Source organism: Calliopsis andreniformis, chromosome 12 (genome assembly GCF_051401765.1).
Source record: "Calliopsis andreniformis isolate RMS-2024a chromosome 12, iyCalAndr_principal, whole genome shotgun sequence".
Taxonomy (NCBI): Eukaryota; Metazoa; Arthropoda; class Insecta; order Hymenoptera; family Andrenidae; genus Calliopsis; species Calliopsis andreniformis.
The window spans coordinates 18834701-18852097 of NC_135073.1; the positions used below are offsets into that span (position 1 = coordinate 18834701).

A 17397-nucleotide genomic window follows, 5' to 3' on the forward strand; every position below is an offset into this window, starting at 1 on the left:
CTCTGTAATAGTTGTTGACCCAATATATGAAAGATTAATTATATAAAAGGGAAATATATGAACATGTATGTTGTACGGATGATGCACTTTAAACACCTTCAGTTTGCAACTGATAGAACAGTAATTTGCATGAAGAGAAATCTTTCATGTAGTATCTTTCCTGGAACATTTCCTTTTCAACATAAGAAGTTTGAGAAAAGATGGCAATGTTCAAAACTGCAAACATTGCATTTCCATACCACGCAAAGATTGCATGTATCTCCATTATTTACACTGATGTTATGTGGTACTTTACAATTCGCTTCAATTGCATCTGGATATTTCTTAAGGACTTGGTATCTGAAACAATCACCAGCACAACAAGAAGAATTGAAAAAATTGTTTAATGAAAGAAAACATAAACTTTTTGGTACACAATTTATGCTTTGTTAATATTTTGAATAAAAAAAAGTGTATTCATTGTCTACATTTTTAGGTTTATGGGGTTTGTCTTCTGCAATTTTACTGATTATCTATCTAATGAATTTTGAGCAAGACCCCATAACTGGACGTCCACGTTTTATGCTCTTTAGCAAAGATGATCAAGTTGTACTTGGAAATATTGTTCTTACAACGGTATGTATTCTGATAATGTACTTTATATTAACAATGAAATATATCTTTGTATAGTCATCAATTTGTATAGCTATTGACAAAATACAAAAGTGATATAATACCAATAAGCGATCCCATGTATTCAAGGCTTAAGAGGGTATTAAGAAAATTGGCAAATGCTAATATAGATATATTTAAAGACACACAATGGACTATCAGCGTAATTAATGCACCAATGACAAATGCTATGGTTTTACCAGTATGTAAATTCACGTATATAATAGAATAATTTCTTTACTACAAATGAAAGTAATAAAAAATCTATTTTATATGGTTTAGGGTGGAAATGTTTTCGTTTTTACTGGTATGTTTAATGTTGTTGAAAATGATGACCAATTAACATTTGTGTTAGCTCATGAAATATCACATGTTCTGCTACTACATACAGTAAGCTATTATTGCAGAAGCTTATGATCTATATACTTCAGCAGAAGTTAAGAGAAATTTATTGTAAAATTATTTACAGATTGAGATGTTTTCTTACACAATATTAAAGCAGCTTCTCAATATTATTCCTTCATTTCTTATTTGGCTATGCTTCTCAAAGTGGAAAGCAGTTCAACTTTATCTAGGAACTACATTACTTCAAAAACTTGTCTTTCAATACCCATACCAAAGGCGCTTAGAACACGAAGCGGACGAAATCGGACTTCAATTATCTGCAAAAGTATGTTATTGCTTTTGATATTTAATTGGAATGTTTCTATTTGAAATCTTAAAGTTGATATGATTTTATAGAGCTGCATAGACGTAAGGGAAGTGTTATTCTTTTGGGAGCTGATGGCAAAATATAGCGAACTCACGCAGGAAAACAAATATCAAATACCTATTTTAATGACGCATCCAAGTCACAAGGAAAGGGAGAAGAGACTTGCTCTTCAATTACCGAAAGCGCTAGAATTACGAGATGAAGCTGGGGTAATTACATAAATTATTAATTGCTTTTATAAAATTTGCTGTAAAACGAAAAATGTCTATAATTCGTTATATTTTAGTGTCCGAAATTGCCGTCATTTGATCCACGAAAAAAACTTAAGCGTTACATAAAGGATTTGGAAGAACGTTTTCGGGGAAAAGAAGAACTTTTTTTAAGTATAGTGTACCCAAAATAGACTGTTTTAAGTATATAGTAGAGAAGAAAATAAACCTTTAATTTTATTATCTGTTGTATCACTATAACGCGGTGGGATGAATGATTCATTAGTCACAGTCAACTAATACAGCAATGATGCATTTCACGCTGCTTTATCATCTGTCTTCCTGTCGTTGAATACAAAAAATAGCGATACTATAATTCTTCCCAACGAGAAATACTAAGTTCGTGTTCGTGATAAATGTCAACGGCGTGGTCATCAGAATGATCATATTTTTGTTTATTACTATAGTGAATGGATATAATGTAGACATAAATTATCCAACTATACGTGATCATATTGTGCCAACAAATAATGGTTATTTCGGCTATTCTGTACATTTGTACCACGACTCGATCAACAATTTAAGTTGGTAAGATTCATAATTTTCTATGCTTAACAATTTAGGTGGGACTCTTTCATCAGGTAATATTTTATTTCGTGCAATTGTGATCGTGGAAGGTTGTTGGTCGGCGAACCAAAAGGAAATACTTCATTCACGCAAAAGAATTCGAATCAACTGAGGGAACCAGGTACTGTCTATAAGTGTCTACTTGGTAGTACTAAACCATGTCAAGCAATCGCTCCAAAGAATATGGAAAACAAGAAGATTTACATAAGTCGAATAGAGAGGGATATCCTTATACAACAACAGGATGCTTGGTTTGGGAGTGCTATATCTATAGATGAGTTGAATGGAATATTAACAGTAAGAACAATTGTTCTTTCTACGTTGTATTATGTTAGCATCGACTAAATCGATGAATTGATTTCAGGTGTGTGCACCTCGAACGATCGCGAGAATTTTGTTTCCTGTTACAAACACTTACTATGAAACTATGCATGGAGTATGTTATAGTGGAAATATCTCTTGGAATACACTGTTACTAGAAGAAGAAGAAATTAAATTTCATGGTAAATAACTACGAATATATATATAATTATGACTAATAGAATTAATAAATAAGTGATAATGTTATAGATTTCACTAAAAGCTTTTGGTACAATCCCATACATGGTTTCTCCATTCACTATGCTTCACTAAAGGTATGCAAATTGAATCGTACAGTGATATATACTCGTACCTTGATTCTAGAAAATTAATTTACGATAAAATATAGCAAAACAAAGGGACTGAAAAGGGACAAAAAGGATTTAGTCGTATTATAGGAGAACCAAAGCATGAGTCCTATGGTACTGTGAATATAGAGCATTCAAATGAAAGGATATTGGTAGAGTTACCATTAGATGACTTATCTCAATTTGGTACGTTTTTAAATATCGTTATTTCTATAACATATTTCATAGAACTATAGAATGCTATGTTGCTTAGGTTACAGTGTTGAGTCTGGCTATTTTTTTGAACAAAATCAATTGCTTTATGTCAGTAGTGCACCAGGTTGGCATTATGTGGGCCAGGTAATAAACACGTGAAAGGTAAAAAATATGAATATGTATAGAAAATATGTTTTCAGGTGATGATAATTAATCCTACATTAGATAAATTAGTCATTGAGAAGGTAAATGGTTCCGAGATTGGCGAATTCTTTGGTGCAAGTTTGGCTGTAGGAGATTTAGACAACGACGGGTTCGATGACCTTTTAGTTGGGGCACCCTATTGGGGAGAAGATAATGGCAAAGTATACATATATTTGGGTACAAAAGGGGGACACTTTAGATCAGTTCCAGCACTGCAAGGAACTGCAGACGGAGGATACTTTGGATATGCACTAGCTAGTGGTGACTTAGATGCTGATGGATTTGATGGTAACTTAATACTAATTCTATATTATTTTATTTTTATGGAATACATTCTGTTTATGTATACTGTAGATATTATTGTCGGTGCACCTTGGGAGAATTTTGGAGTAGTTTACATATATAATGGTAACGTGGAATTAGAAAATAAAGTGTTGCAAGTATCCGAAAAGATTCAAGCTTCACGTACACTGCAAAGATTCGGGTTTTCTATATCGAAACCAGTCGATATTGATGGAAACGGGTTAGCATGGTTATTTTTATAATTCCAGAACATAGATTTAAACTTACATAATTTCATTATTATTTTCGTTTGTACTTAGTTACTCAGATATTGCAGTAGGAGCATATAAATCACAAACTGCCTTGGTATTCCACAGTAAACCTGTTGTAAGAACTAAGCTTCTAATTCGAACTATACCTAATACCTTGGAAAGGGATGCCCAACAGTTTTCAATTGAAATATGTCCACAATACGATGGGTATAATATAGAAAAAATACAAGGCAAGTTATAAAAAATATTTTTATAGAGTTAGTATCCTCTAATACAATCGTAATTTCTCTATAGATGCAAAGAGCAAGATTGTAGTCACTATAGATGAACAATATGAACGAACCACAGAAACGCGTTTGGTGTTAGAGTCCTCAAATTTATCAACCATGTGTCACGAAACTCGAGTCAATATTTCGGTAACGATTTAGCGATTTATTATTCACTATTACAGCACTTTTGTTTTAACGTATGATATATTACAGAAAAATATTCAAGATTTTATTGAACCAATTAGAATCGTTGCAAAGCATGAATTTGTGAATGAAAGAACAGTGGGACATTGTAACTTATGTCCTGTAGAAAAAAATTACAATAAATTGTATGTGGCTGAGATATTGCTTCCTTTTAATATTGGCTGTGGAATAGACACAGTTTGTAATTCCAATATATCTGTTGCTGCAAGATTTTATGGTACACGGTAAGAATTAAGCATTGCGAATACTATTTTTGCCTTTGTAGATTTTCTAATCATTCAATGTTTTTATTTAGACATAAGAATATGTGGATTATTGGCTCCGAAGATATCAGTTTCGAAGTCAATTTAAAAAATCACGGAGAACCTGCGTACCTCACTACGCTCGAATTCACACTTCCTGAAAGTGTACTACTACGGACTCTTTTACCTTCGTGTCGTGAAGATTCTTCTAAAAATAATTTAATAGTAATCTGTAACGTTGGTAATCCTTTAGGAAAGGAAGAAGAGGTATATTGTTGAAATTTCTTCATAATTTAATTGACTTGTATTGTAAATACATACAGTGTTTTTTATTGTAGAAGTATGTCAAATTAGATTTGGATATGAAACATTTAATTCATGTTTCATTATATGACAATGAATTACATTTTCATGCAACAATTAAAACTCGTAGTACAAATCATGGAAAAACGAATATAACAGAGACGCTGTATTCGCTGAGCGAAGTTTCTCTTTCTTTAAATGGGTTCGTGTTTCTTACAAATCTGTTTTGTTACTTTGCAGTATGTATTTATTTTTAAATATTCTGTTTTTCAGAAAAGCAAATGAGGAAATGTACTATTTATCTACTATAAATAATAATATTTCAAACATCACTTTTGAACATACTTATCAAGTATACAAACTTGGCGTATCCCCTATAGAAGACTCTAGACTTATTATTAAGGTGCCAATGGCCATTAAAGATTTAGAACCTTTGGTATATTTACAGACACCTCAGGTATTAAACATTTAATTAACTATATGTACATATATATATTCTAAATAAATAACTTTTCAGTTGTATTTAGCGGGAGAAGTTTTTGAATGTTCTTTGGAAAACGTTCTTTTAAACAATAAATTAACAAATGAACAAATATGGTTATTAGATCAATATTATGACTTCAGTGAAGATAATACGGAAATGTCACAAACAGTAAATGACAGTTTAAATAATATTCTTTACATGAATTGTTCAACTGCGGATGTAAATTGTACAAGTATTGTGTGCAATTTAAATGCATTAAAAACGTCACAAAACATTGGGAAAGTGTCGATTAAGCTCCGTCTAAATATCGATAGACTCAAAGGTGATTATTTGTACCTTACGACTTGCAATTGCAATTACATCAGTCTTTTTTCCTTACATGTTAAGATATCTTCGCAAACAATACCGTTATCCTGAAATTTGGTACACAGGCCGAAGTAAAAATAATACAACCTCTTGTGAGGCTAAACATCAACGGAACTAGGTGAAGTCTTATATATGCACATTAGAAAAACTAATCATACTGACATTTTCTAAGTAATAAATCTATCATAGATCTACGATGGAGATTACAACAACGTTCTACAACGCTTCAAAAACAGAGGAGTTGCAACTGTGGATTATCATCATCTCTGTTTCAATAGGATTACTCTTACTACTAATTTTCTCCGCTATTTTGAGCACGGTATTTTTTTTTCTTTACAATTATCATGAAATTCAGTGTAATTATTAGTAACACTATTTTCTTTATAGTTGGGCTTCTTCAAGAGAAAAAGTAAACAGGAATTTACAAATAATGAGGAAAATACTTCCTAATACTTTCCGCGTGTAGCTTAAATTTCTCATTACAGAACATTAAAAAAATAGTTAAGGTCGAATTAAATATAATCAACGTACATTGTTTAAAAAATAAACCATATTTAATAAACTTCTAAGTTTTATTTACATCATATGTTCAATATTTCCTACGAAAAACTCAAACATATGTATACAAATATTTATTCTCGTTAATGATGTGTCATGTATTTACATACTGTATTATACTTAAACGTTTTAACGAATCGAACGAGGCGCAAAAATTGTGAAAACATTTTCTCAACACGTACATGAATTAATGAACGAGTGGCTATATTCTTGTCAGTGAAAACGAAAAAGTTCACACTTTTCGTTTCACGATACACTGAGAAGTCAATAAACGTTTAATAGTTTTTAGTGATTCACCGTTTCATAAATAAACGATAAAAAATGGTTTCTTTTTACAGTGATCGTGATTCGTTGGTAGAATATATATCGAAAAGTCTATTTTCAATCCTGATTTAACGAGCACAATTCCTAGAGAAAATCCAACAGTACTGTTACAAATCTTTTGTCGTTGATGGCCAATAAAATTTGTACAAAGTGCGAGTAAAAATTATTCTTTCGGTCACATATCCATCTTATTTTCAATTTTATCAAACTGAAGAAGGCAATCTTAGAAAGTCACTGGAATGCGTTGAAAAGTTGCATCAGAGTTGCATAGATTTCATTCCACATTACATTGTTTTGTCTTCCATAATCTTTTAGGTCAGTTACGTTTGTCATTTGATAATCCAACGTGTTCTAAGAGAAACACGACTGGTAATGGTGCGACTGCTGCTTATGCCTGGTTGACGTATGAGCATCGCACAGCTTATTTCGTGGGTTCAGAAACAATTGGTACGTGAAAGCTCGAGTCAGATTGATAATTGTTCTCTCTTTTATTTGTCGTAGTATATTTGTCGCATATCGGGACAGACTACGACAAGAATAGGGATCACGAACTTGCAAACAGTTTACTTCCAATGCAGATGCACCTGCTAGGGCAGCGATCTCTCAACTGATTCATTAGGACTGCTTTGCCCTTTCGTTCATCGCTCTTCTCCTCGCACTGGAACTGTGGCAAGCTGATCCTTCCAACATTCGAAAAGGTTGAACAGTTTATGCATTGTCGAACGCTGAATGCGTTTCTTCCCATAGATATTTGTGTGGTCGAAGGATGATCTGTTTCTGTTACAGTTGTCTTTATCCGAAGTTTGCCGATGAATAATTTGTGCTCGCACTTTATTCCTAATCTCTGCACTTACAAAATATAACAATCTGACAAACCGATGTGAATAATCGCGACATAGTTCTCCATAAGTATTTAACATGAAGAAACAGAATAATATTCTAACGCTTACTTCTTTTTTGGATTAGTTACGTTTCAACCTGGTCGATTCGTTATCTTGTATTTTACATTCTCTTTTTTAACGTTAATTTTTTCGTGTTAATAACATTCCTTCACAACATCTTGTATAATAAGTTAATGAGCTAAAAAAGAATTCAACTGTATCATAGGTTCTTCTATATGCTTTTGTAAACATTAAAAAAACTATACAATACGTTTTTACCATGATTACGGATCAACCAGTGTAACACGAAGTTAGGCGAAGATATTTTTTTGTAATTACAAATTTCTTCATTATATTGCAATGATACAAAAGTCTAATGTAAACTAGAAATTGCGCTGATTACATAATGATGCTTATTTTAGTGAGGGATATCACAATCAGAATTTATATTTATGAAATGCAGACAGTCATACCGCTGTAACAATTATTCAATGATATTCTAAATTATTTAATCAAAATATAAGATGCAATTTTGCATCGACGACATCACTTATAAATTAATTTTATTTCAATAATAAAATAAACATCATTATGTATGTGTGAAACATAAATGAACGGGCAGTATACGGACTCTTTAAGTATCACTTACGTGTCTCAGATATCGAATATAATGCATCTAATGATCATATTTTAAAATATTGAAAATATTGTTTACGATGAATAATATATTATGAAAGAATAAAGTAGTTAAATTTAAATGTCTGAGAACAGCACGAAACTTTTGATATGTAAAAATGAAAGTATAAAAAAAAGAACAATGATTTTATTGTGCTTCTCCAACACCATTCATACATGCATCACAATCTGAACAAAGATTAATTGATTATGGCAAATTACTTCTTATTCATGACTGTTCAGTTTCATTTAATCAACATAAAAAGAAGCTTGTTGTTACACGAATTGCTATAGAGAAACAAAAAGTCCTTTTTTTATTACAACAGGCTTCTTTCTTGTTTGTTATGAATAGACAAGGTTTTGGATGATTGAAACAAACAAAAAATTACCAACAAGTGATTATGTAATGTACTCATACGTCAATTCCTTTCTACTTCATAAAAAGAAACAGAAGTATTAGCATGATAACATGAAACATCCAAATACCTCTATGTATCTTCATTCAGATTGTGATGTAAAAGCACCGTGTGTAGTAAAGATGCATGCAGTAAGAAAGAAAGTTAACAAGTGTAGTTAAATTTTGTTTGCATTCAACTTTTCCATGCACTGGACTTTTTTTACTTGTTAAATGCTTCTGCTGGTATTTGTCCTCGTTTGAAGAATTCTTGAAATGCCGAAAGCGCGTTGTCGTAATTCCATTGCACCTCTTCCAAGCATTTTAAACTCCATTCTAGATTCATATTTGTTTGTTGACTAAGCGTCATTGTCATTTGTTGTTTCACGTCTTCCGGTAATTGTGATGGCAATGGTTTCACCGCGTTACTACTCATAGGCGCCTGTGACATTTGTCCCGTCGTAAGGTTACTTAAATGCTTTAACTGCACATCCGTCGGATTACTGACGTGTAGCTGTTCATTTCGAATACAATAACCACTGCCTTCAGGTACTATTATAAATGTTCTGTTAAAGTAACGAACAGCTGGTTCTTTCTTCGACCCATCGACTTCTTTGAACAGTCCTGTGACTGTAATCAGCATCATTCCATCCTAGAAACATATAGTAGCATAGTTATGTGACTTATGAAGTAGTTACTATTACTAAATTAGTTCATATCTAAGAAAAAACTTACCGTAACTAGACTGATGTCCATTGTGAACGTGTCTAAATAATGAGCTGTCTGTGGCATTTCCGAAATAAACGAAACTACGGGTAATCTTCCCTGTTTCAGTAATTTTTGTCTTTTGTTTGTATCATTTACTCTGTACAAGTTTCTGTTTTCCGATGAGAAAATACCAAATCTGCAATAGGTCGCAGATTAGCAAATAAGTTACATGGACAACATAATACATACATCCATTCAATACGTACTTGCTACCATTGTTAGAATAAGACACAGTCATACTAAAGCACGCGTGCTCATCGTACGCATCTAGCAATGGTTGACGATTCTCACTGTCAAATATGAGAAAGTATTGTTGCAGAAATTGACTAGCAATTTCTTGCGCTTTTGCATTTGAAACAAACATTCTCTGAGATGATGGTATTTTATGTCCGTCGTCCGCAACGTCGAACAAAATTGGCTTTGGAAGTTCCATACCGTCCTTTTCAAGTATTCAAAACGATTATGTACATATTTATAATGATATATTACTTGTTACTGCTGTAATTACTTACCAGCCGTAGAAGTTTGGGAAACCGTTTCCGCACGTCACTATGGTCGGGAAAGAAAAGCCAGAAGCCCGGAAGCTCCAAGTTAGTCGTAATAACAGAAATATTTGCCTTATTATTGAAGGGTTTAGTAAAGAAACATAAGACACAAATTATTTAGAAATTCCAGAGGATAATCAATCCTTAATTTTATAAATAATTTTGTTACCAAATTAAAAGTGCAGTACGTCAAATGCATTTGGAAAAAGCAACAAGCATATGGAAGTTTTGTACACCTAATCATATTTTGTTAAAAACAGAATGTGACATAACAGTAACAGAACAACTTCATCTACCTGGAGAAGTTGTTTGTCAGGAAAACAAATGATTACATTGAAACAGTACATTACCTAACATAGTCACTTTGTCGCGATTCATATTTGTTGCAAAGAGGATTTCCTGCTAACCTCAGTTCTTCTAGCTTCAAATCTTTGAGTGAGTCTATTTGTCTAATATCTCTTATCTGCAAGATATTCATTATCATTATGTATTTTCAGTATAAGAATTAATTATCTTAAATTAATTACCCAGTTATCTCCAATATAAAGTATTTTTAACTTTGAAAACTTTGCATGTAAGACGTTTAGTTTTTCCAGCAAGTGCAATTTGTTTCCTTCTAAATTCAATGCCTCTAAGTTTGGTATATGTTCCGACACAATGTCCAATACTGTTTTTAACAGTAAAGGTTGGAAGAGTGCACAGAAATAGTCAGTCACAAGATCTACAATGAAAATTATGTTTTGTACTTTTAATAATAAAAAAATTAATATAATAAATCTTAAACCCATCAATTCACCACTAACCTGGATCATGATGAAATCTTGATAAATCCAATGCATTAGTTTCATGCACATATCGTTTTTCCATGGCCTGTTTCAGTCTTTCCTTGAGTTTATCATCTATTTTACACAATTGTGGATATGAAATTTTTAATACTTTCACTTGTAATTTAAATCCATCATTGGTTGTAATTTTACGGTCACACTTAATTAGAGCAGCTGCTGTTTTCTCATCATCTATATGAAAAGTTGCTTTATTGGCAACTACCTTATACTGTTGAGAAATATTTATAATAAATTAAGACTTATATCATTTCTTTAATTACATGGTACAATCATAATTATTTCTGTTTACCATAATTGGAACAAAAGTGTCTGGTGCCATATAACTAAGTAGGTTACTCAAAACATAATCCTTATCATATTTGTGTCCATATGGTATCTGCAACCAAAATATGTTCTTATAATATACATAAAAAACTGAAATTGTTATTAATATTTACATTTTTGTGTACTTACAATAACTTTATACCAACTAAAATTTCCAGGAAGAAGTTGCTTAAACTTTGTTCTAAATCCTCTAACATCTAAAGGACTAACTCTTCCACGTTGTGTGCCCCTATTCCATTCTCTAATTAGAACTTGTCTATTATTGTTATTGTTATTTTTAGAACTTGATGCCATATGAACATCATCATCTAAACATCTTGCTATATCTCTTATGGTTTTTCTAAACACAACTCTAGGTCTAACTCCCATGTGTGGTCCCACAAATGATCCATCATTTCTTGATACACGATCATCATGACCTAATAAAATATACAATTTTATAATAATTTTACTACTATTGTAGCACACAAAGTATATAATTAAAATTTATAGAGTAAATAGTAGGAACGCATGATAAATGCGTTATAAAAGAATCTGCCGTGAAAAATGCATGATGCAACTACATAAAAAATTTACCAAAATAGTGTTTGTTATCCACGTTGCCGGATCTTCCACCACGACCACCCCATGAAGGTTTATTTATCTTTCTAGGCATGTTTAGGTACAGGATAACCGATCATAAATAAAACGTAATTATCATTGCCAAATTTTTGAGGTTAACAAACAATGAGTTCTTTTTAAGCACTCAGTCGAATTCTGTTTTCTAGTATCTAAGTCAGCATGAATGATACTGACATAACAATTTGTAATCCACAGTAAAATTTTTCCGTTTCACCGACCTCTTACTTTGATGAAACGAAAAATGTAAGTTTCACAAAGCGAGTCACTCCACCATCCAATGCACTTGGAAAGATGGCGGATTTCACAAAGAAGACGCTTTCGTCCCTTTCGACCAATCATACATAAGAAGTAGCACAAAAAGAATGATCTTTGATTAAACAACTATTACGTGTATTTCGATCAGATGATAGTACGAGTAAGAAATGCAACTTTTAGAAATCCTAGAAAAATGGAATTACTTTAGCCACTTATATTTATGTATACTTTATTTGTATTGGGATGTAACAAAGTTGCAAGTTCCCACCCGAAGCGCAATAAGCTTGCAAAGTGAATTCTGAAACCCGCGGAGCCAAATTTCGCTTGCAACAATGTTGTCTTTCGCAGCATCGTTGCAACTTTGCATTTTTCGCAGGAAGTAGTAGTAATAGTTATTGTTTTTCTTCTTTCGAAAATCGGCCACAACTTGCAATCATGTTGGCTGAGTGAATCTGTGTGAATCTAATTTTGATTCCTACCACTCTCATTTGAATCGATAACATCGGGCTTGACACGAAAATGATAACAGTTCGCGAGCGCCACAAACCTGTAACGGAAGATTCCTAAACTAAAGTCAGACATGATTTTCTGAACCGATAAAACAGTTGATTTGGTCCATGTGGTGATGTGTTTTGTTGTACTTCGTCTGTGATAAGAATATATATTTGGTTTCCAAAGGAGATTGTACATTAAAAATGGTAGGTAGTTCTTGGTGCTCATCAATTGTACTTTATTGCGTAAAAAACTATTATATTTCTATCGACAATATGTAGAGAATTGTCTTTTAGGTTATGTTTTTAAAGTAGTATATGTCATTATAGTTTTAACTTATTCTACATTATTATGCATTACATAGGGGAAGAGTACAAAAACACGGAAAGGTGTTATGCAAAGATTTGCACAAATGAAGAAGATGATAAACTTAAATGATTCTAGAATGTAAGTGGATTTTCAAAGTACAGAATATTCATATTTAAAAGAAAATAGTTCTACTGCTTCTAAACCTTTTACAAATCCATAGTTTGCTATTTCTAGAAAACCAGAAAAACGTGCACCACCAAAGAAACCTAAAAAAGAAGATCTGACACAACTGAAAATAACAGAAGCGTGAGTATCATATAAACTTTCTTAGGGTTTTTTATAGAAATTTTATAGTGAAATATATTGGTATATGTTATTGTAGACCTCAACAATCTTCTGCGCTGTTTTTCCAATACAACACTCAGCTGGGCCCTCCGTACCACGTTTTGATAGACACAAACTTTGTAAACTTTTCTATTAAAAACAAGTTGGATATTATAGAAAGTATGATGGAATGTCTTTATGCAAAATGTATACCCTACATAACAGACTGTGTTCTTGGTGAATTGGAGAAGCTCGGACAGAAGTATAAAATAGCGTTAAAAATCATTAAGGATCCCAGATTTGAAAGATTACACTGCATGCATAAAGGCACTTATGCAGATGACTGTCTTGTAAATAGGGTGACTCAGGTAAGTGTAATTGCTTCACATATAATTCTTTTATACTTAAAAAACAATTCTATTATATTATATAAAAACTACATACGAATATTTCAGCACAAATGTTACATTGTGGCAACAAACGACAAAGACCTGAAACGACGAATACGAAAGATTCCTGGAGTGCCTATAATGTACGTTTCCCAGCATAGGTACACCATTGAGAGGATGCCTGACGCATACGGAGCCCCGAAGAAGTAACCACTGCCCCTAGTTACTTAATCTTTATTGTATAGGTCTATCTAATAAACTACATATTTTAATAAGAAACTTCACACGTTAATAATATTCGTTCAGATTTAGCGAGCGTTCACTATTCTCTCACGCAAGAAAATCAGGGCGGGAAATTTAAACTGTATATCGCTCTGGCAGAGTGTTCAAAATATGGGGCTCGAAGTGGATGGATATCACTCTATTTTATCTCCGAGACAGGTAGAACTTTTCTCAAGGCCTGCCCATCTATTTCAGGATCACCCAGTAGATTTGTCTTTATCACAGCACGACCCATTAAGCAATCCTCGAAACGTTACGAGGGAGGACTCCCCTCGAGGGCGATTCAGAAGCGGCTGGCAATCGATACGTCCTCCGTATACTCGCAATGGACTTAAAGATAAACACGAAGAACGCGTTACAGTTATTGTTAGGTGAAACAATGAAGCTGTTGCGTGTAAACGCCCACGTGGCGCCCCTGCAACCCGATAGAATTTTACTGTTTCACGGTCGATGTTGGCCCGTATACGGCAGCAGCGCGAAATAATGTTAGACAAGTGGGCGCAAAAGGCCGTTTCGAGTGACGGACGATCGCGCGCCGCGCAATACCGCAACGAATTTATCATGGGCGCGCCCCGCGAAAATAAGTCGTTAGGGAGCCACGATCTTTCTCCTCCCCCTGCTCGAAGATACTGTGCTCTGGATAAAGACCGCGTTGGCGATCGTTACGCTTACCTACGCGGAAAACGATCAGATTTCCGCTTAAATCTTGCCTCCCTCTTGAAGATCGAGCCGAAGATAGGATTTATAAAACGAGCTTAGCGGAACATGCGTTATATACATCGATCGCCTGATTCAGTGTGCCCGATTAACATTATAAATCAGGTCACAAGGCACAGTGTCCCCTATAGGCTCAGAGATCAACGAGTTTATAGCGAAGAACACGTTTGTATAATTAACTGATACACTGATAGCTCTCTAGTCTTCCGTCAGAAATGTAAATCACACATGTAGGCAAAACTCGTTCATTTAATATAATTTCCAGGTACAGTGAGCTTATAACGAGAGAATTCTGTATACGGAGTGCCCATTGATGCAACGGTATTTTTGCAAAACTTGAAAACGAAAGTATGACTCATGCCGTGTGTCTTTGAAGCACAGGCACGTCAGGCACTTCGATCGTCTTTCGGGCCGCAGTCTTTCTAATATCGTGGACCAACAAATGGCGCGTGCACTCGCGTCCCTGTACCGCTGAACGTCGGATATTAATCACACGCGTAGCGGCCGCGCATCCTGCCGCACCCTCCCTCGCGACAAATACCTCGAATTAACCCTCACCAACCAGGAAGCGATGCTATCCGACCGTGGACTCGACATCGATGACTGAGGAACGTTATTCAACGAGCGAGAAACAACGCGCGAGCAACAGGTTTTCCCTTGAGCAGAGATCTCGTGTTTTCCCGAGCTCAGAGGTGGTTCGGTCCATCGACGAAGCGGGGCCCACGAGCAGGTAAAATAGCGTGTAACGTTGCTCGGTTACAGTGTAAGATCGAACCTCCTAATTTCCCGTGGCATTCCGTTGAGAGCGTGCACACGCGCTCCCCTCGCCAGGCGACGCATTCCCCGCTAGATAACGACTCCTTAAACACACTCCACGTCGGCTGTCCGAGTGTCCTTATCTCTCCCACGCGGTGACGCTCCCCGCGCCAGCCGCGAAACGGAAACAGGAAGGACAGAGGGAGGGATCCGTGGAGCGCGCGGCGAAAATCGGGTTGCTTATTGCGAAAGTGAGTTACTCTGATATGGGATACATATTGTCGATTTCTTATGCGCTTCAGCGGATTTTACTACCTCTTTTTTTCAGTATTATTCTGAGTTTTTTTTGTAATTTGTTGGCATACTCGGTAGGTGAAGCAGAGGAGTTGTGTCGCTATTACGTAAGAGTCGCTTAGATTAATTAACGCTGTCCAGTTTAGAATCGAGACTACTGATTGTAAACCCATTAAGATTGTACGCGGGAACTTATTGGTTTTCGATGTTCTTGAGAGTGTGCCCAGTGACCTGGAACGAAAAAAAGAAACAATAGTAAACCAATAGAGGCCTAATTAAACAGGTATTAAAAAATAATAAATCAGAGAGTGTTGAAGCGCTCCTCGAGTTCTCGTTTCCCATAAAATTAAACGTTCAACTCGTCATTAGCCGGTACAAAGATAATTAATTGATATCCGGTTGATATCGAAACAGCGCTTTACGCGTCGCCAATTTACCATTAAACGCACGTAGGAAAACGAGCCGATCTGGTACCCAGTAAACCAGATTAAAGGAAAACACCGAAGGGAATCTATCCGCGTACCGCCGCGCTGATCCAGCGAGGGCAGCGTTGGAGGGCGCGGAAGGGGGAGTGAGGGAGGGAAAGTTGGAGCGAAGCGTTCGATCGTGGTAACGGATTAGTTATAAAAGTGGCTATAGGGCCTATACGCGGATATATATCTACGGCATATCGTGGCTCTGGACCTCTTCGTTCCTCCGCCTCTGGCTCCTCTCGTCCACGGCTACCCCACACCCCTGTCATCCCACCTCTCGCCCCTTTCGATGCTTCCCCTCCTCCCCCACGCATTATTCATCTTAGTCGCTCCCTCCTCGTCCCTCTATCCTTCTAAACGCTCCCGCTCTCGCTCCCTCCTTCCACTCCCTCTCTGTCGACCGATCAGGCCCTCTCTCTCGCCTTCCGTCTCCCTCGTTCGCTTGTGCGAGCGGTCCTCGTCGTCGCGAACGCTCCTCGACGCGGCGGCCATCTTGCATACCTGAGCCTCCGCATTGCTCGTTCCTCGAGGGCAAAAGGGAGAATATCTCAGCGCGAGACGACGCCGGGATGCGCGAGGATAGAGTCCCGAGGTGGGAGGATAACGGCCGGGGGAACGGGGACAGGGAACCAGGCCGCTGCGCTGGGCCTCGCGAGGGGAGCAGGGGCCAGGGTGGCCCGAGGTGGAGAAGGAGAGCCGAGTAGAAGCGAGCGAGGAGGGAGAAGGAGCGACGAAAGGGGACAGGCCGAGGGGCCTCAGGTGGAAACGAGACGGAGAGTAGGGGAGAGAAGGATGGGGATCGCTGGCTTGAGAAGAGGGCCTGCGAATGCTTCGCTGAACGAAGAGGGCCAGCGATATCGATCGAAGGTTGGAGAAAGAGCCCTGCCGAAGAAAGCAAGAAGGAGACGAATACAGCATAGAACAGAGAGAGAAAGATTCGAGGAGGCAAAGGGGCCGTTGGAGCGGCAGAGACAGAGATGATGCGAGAGAAGGATGGAGTGTCTTAAGAAAAAGAGGGCCCACAAATGCTTCGATGAACGAAGAGGGGTAGCTTACCGATCGGAGGTTGAAAAGAGAGGATGGGCGAAGAAAGCGAGAAGGTCGTGAGGGAATAAGAGCGAGACAGGGGAGACACGAGAGGAAGAAAGAGGGTTTCAGAGGGAAGAGGGAAAAGGATGGACAATGTTCTGTCGTGAAGAGGCCGCACGAATGCTTCCCTAGACGAGGACGGCTAGCGGTCCCGATCGTCGGTTAGAGAAAGAACGACTTACTAAGGAAAGCGAGAGGGAAAAGGGTTAGCGCGCAGGAAAGAGAAACACGGGCCCAGAAGAGGCTGCCGCGAATGCCAGCTGAGACGAACAGAGAGGGTGTTATATCTGCGCCGAAGAGGGAGAGACGTGGCAGAGAAGGGGCGAGGTTAGAAAAAAATAGAAAGAGAAGGCGACAATGTAGTGGAAGGTTCCTCGAGCGGGAGTGAGAGACG

General features: G+C 36.4%; 3 protein-coding genes across 4 annotated transcripts; 2 read left to right on the forward strand and 1 right to left on the reverse strand.

The window, feature by feature from the left end:
• The first annotated feature begins 47 nt into the window (after window positions 1–47).
• On the forward strand, window positions 48–6227 carry LOC143186297 (integrin alpha-9). The gene is made up of 26 exons (XM_076389870.1): window positions 48–409; window positions 476–615; window positions 686–853; window positions 934–1041; window positions 1121–1321; window positions 1393–1572; window positions 1650–1763; window positions 1859–1884; window positions 1948–2160; window positions 2250–2496; window positions 2564–2702; window positions 2770–2834; window positions 2909–3053; window positions 3121–3206; window positions 3263–3554; window positions 3621–3789; window positions 3869–4050; window positions 4115–4236; window positions 4303–4517; window positions 4589–4802; window positions 4874–5040; window positions 5112–5295; window positions 5356–5644; window positions 5710–5806; window positions 5878–6007; window positions 6076–6227. The coding sequence occupies exons 1-26, from the start codon at window positions 58–60 to the stop codon at window positions 6136–6138; spliced, it is 4308 nt and encodes a 1435-aa protein (XP_076245985.1). The 5' UTR covers window positions 48–57; the 3' UTR covers window positions 6139–6227.
• A 2516-nt stretch (window positions 6228–8743) lies between these two features.
• On the reverse strand, window positions 8744–12275 carry LOC143185462 (nuclear RNA export factor 1). Of its 2 annotated transcripts, XM_076388488.1 has the most exons (11): window positions 12147–12250; window positions 11579–12063; window positions 11132–11421; window positions 10968–11054; window positions 10637–10886; window positions 10361–10554; window positions 10184–10296; window positions 9801–9837; window positions 9495–9727; window positions 9256–9424; window positions 8744–9172 (listed from the first exon to the last, which is right to left on the reverse strand). In XM_076388488.1, exons 2-11 carry the CDS (start codon window positions 11655–11657, stop codon window positions 8744–8746), a joined length of 1881 nt encoding a protein of 626 aa, XP_076244603.1. In that variant the 5' UTR covers window positions 11658–12063; window positions 12147–12250. The 2 variants fall into 2 exon arrangements, with proteins under 2 accessions (XP_076244603.1, XP_076244602.1); XM_076388487.1 differs by having other exon boundaries at window positions 11579–12275.
• Window positions 12276–12479: 204 nt separating this feature from the next.
• Bka (FCF1 rRNA-processing protein Bka) lies at window positions 12480–13680 on the forward strand. Its single transcript, XM_076388501.1, has 5 exons — window positions 12480–12576; window positions 12735–12817; window positions 12914–12985; window positions 13062–13371; window positions 13459–13680. The coding sequence occupies exons 1-5, from the start codon at window positions 12574–12576 to the stop codon at window positions 13600–13602; spliced, it is 612 nt and encodes a 203-aa protein (XP_076244616.1). The 5' UTR covers window positions 12480–12573; the 3' UTR covers window positions 13603–13680.
• The last annotated feature ends 3717 nt before the right edge of the window (window positions 13681–17397 follow it).